At 44.7% G+C, this 1,639-nt stretch overlaps 1 protein-coding gene across 1 annotated transcript in view; it reads left to right on the top strand.

Annotated features, from left to right (window-relative positions):
- The first annotated feature begins 1,096 nt into the window (after positions 1–1,096).
- FH (fumarate hydratase) overlaps positions 1,097–1,639 on the top strand; it is a 17,094-nt gene continuing 16,551 nt past the window's right edge. Inside the window, exon 1 of the mRNA XM_009280214.1 lies at positions 1,097–1,165. Within this exon, the coding sequence (XP_009278489.1) occupies positions 1,097–1,165 (69 nt within the window). The remainder of the gene's footprint in view (positions 1,166–1,639) is intronic.

The raw sequence follows: 1,639 nt of genomic DNA, 5'->3' as shown, positions 1-1,639 counted from the left end.
CGGCAGGGTGGCTAGATCTCCTTTTGGCTTCTCCTGTGGCCCACTGGTGTGGGAGAGCTGACACAAGTGAGCTACTGTTGCACCATATTACAGCAGGTTCCCTAGGGCAGGGACCGACTGCAGAAACTGCTTTAGATACGGAAACTGGGACATAAAGCCACTCAAGAGGGTGAATTCCATATAAGGAGTGGGAGAAGCATGTTTTTTACATTAAAATTCAGGTAGTGCATTCTGCAGGCTGCTATGGTAGTCTGAAGGTAGTGATGAAGTTAGTTTAGTTACTTTAATATGTATGAAAAAATTCACTTTGCTTTTTTTCCTAATGTTACTTTTTACTCTGTTAATCAGCTAATAACATTCAGCTTAAAGTTGTTTACCCTGTTAACTTCATTGGAGTTTGTGAGTGTGTGTAACATGGAATTGGCTAGGGAAGTAATTTTTTTTAGTAACGGGATTTATTTGTTAAAAGGTACTTGTACAAGGAGGTACTGATCCTATTTATCTTTGTTTCACCATTGTTGACATTGGAATTATGTAAGTTTGAGGAATTAATTGCGCAACTGCTAGCTTTTTTGTCTAAAAGGTTACAGGTAGTTTAACTTTTTTATATTGTTTGAGTGTGGATACTTTTGGTGACTCAACCACTGACAATATCAAGAGCTGGGCTTGGAACTGAATTGGTTCTGCTCATCCAGCTCTAGGAAAAGCTTGACGTTGTCTGCTTACACAAGGTGTCCAGATAGCAAAAGCAGGGATTTCAGAGACCATGCATCAGTGATACCTACTGTTGGAATATTAGTATGTGCACAAGCACAGTAACATCCACAAGCACCCCCATTAAACATTTTTGGTAGTAAGATACTAAATAAGCGCTGACTGTGTTCTGTTTCTTGTTAGCATGTAAATGAATGCTAAGTGATTAAAATACGATAAAGAGGATTAGAGAACATAGGAATGGCATACTGGTCCACACTAAGCTTTGTGTTCTTCTGGGGTCAGTGTCTGGGAGAGCATCAACCAAAACACAAGGTGTGGGGAGTGGGACAGCAAGAGCTAACCCTGTTTGTGGGCCAGGCTGCAGTTTCTTTTTGGTCGCATGCACCGTCTACTCTGCAGAAGTGCCCTAAGTGAGCGGGACTGGTGTCTCCGGTACACGACTGCTGGGGTACCTGATGGCAGAGCGTCTCCATCTGGCTGGGAACGCCGGTTAGGACAGTAAAAAGGCTGGGACACCCCCCCACACTACTACCACCTGCAGCTTGCCATCCACGGTGATGTGCACCTGGACAGGCTGCTGCAGAAAGTCAGTGTTGCTGGAGACGGTGTTCTTCCCAATACCCAGCTGTGCTCCTGTCCAAGAAGACGGAGACCCACCAAGCAAGGAGCAAGTAAAACGGACCAAGAAAAGAGAGGAACAGTGTGACTTCAGAAGCGGACACCTAGGGAAGAGTAAGAACTGTGCAAACATACACGATGCTTTCCTCTTACTCTGACCCAGAATCCTCATTTGGCGACAGATGGAGTCCAGCTATCTCACAGGGGGAAAAGGATCATTGCTCATGAATTGGCAGGGCTCATTGAGAGGGCTTTAAACTAGGTTTGAAGGGGGAAGGGGATAAAACCAGGCTCACTAGAGATG

This window comes from Aptenodytes forsteri, unplaced genomic scaffold, assembly GCF_000699145.1.
Source record: "Aptenodytes forsteri isolate BGI_AS27 unplaced genomic scaffold, ASM69914v1 Scaffold114, whole genome shotgun sequence".
Classification (NCBI taxonomy): Eukaryota; Metazoa; Chordata; class Aves; order Sphenisciformes; family Spheniscidae; genus Aptenodytes; species Aptenodytes forsteri.
This window is presented reverse-complemented; position numbering and strand designations above follow the sequence as displayed.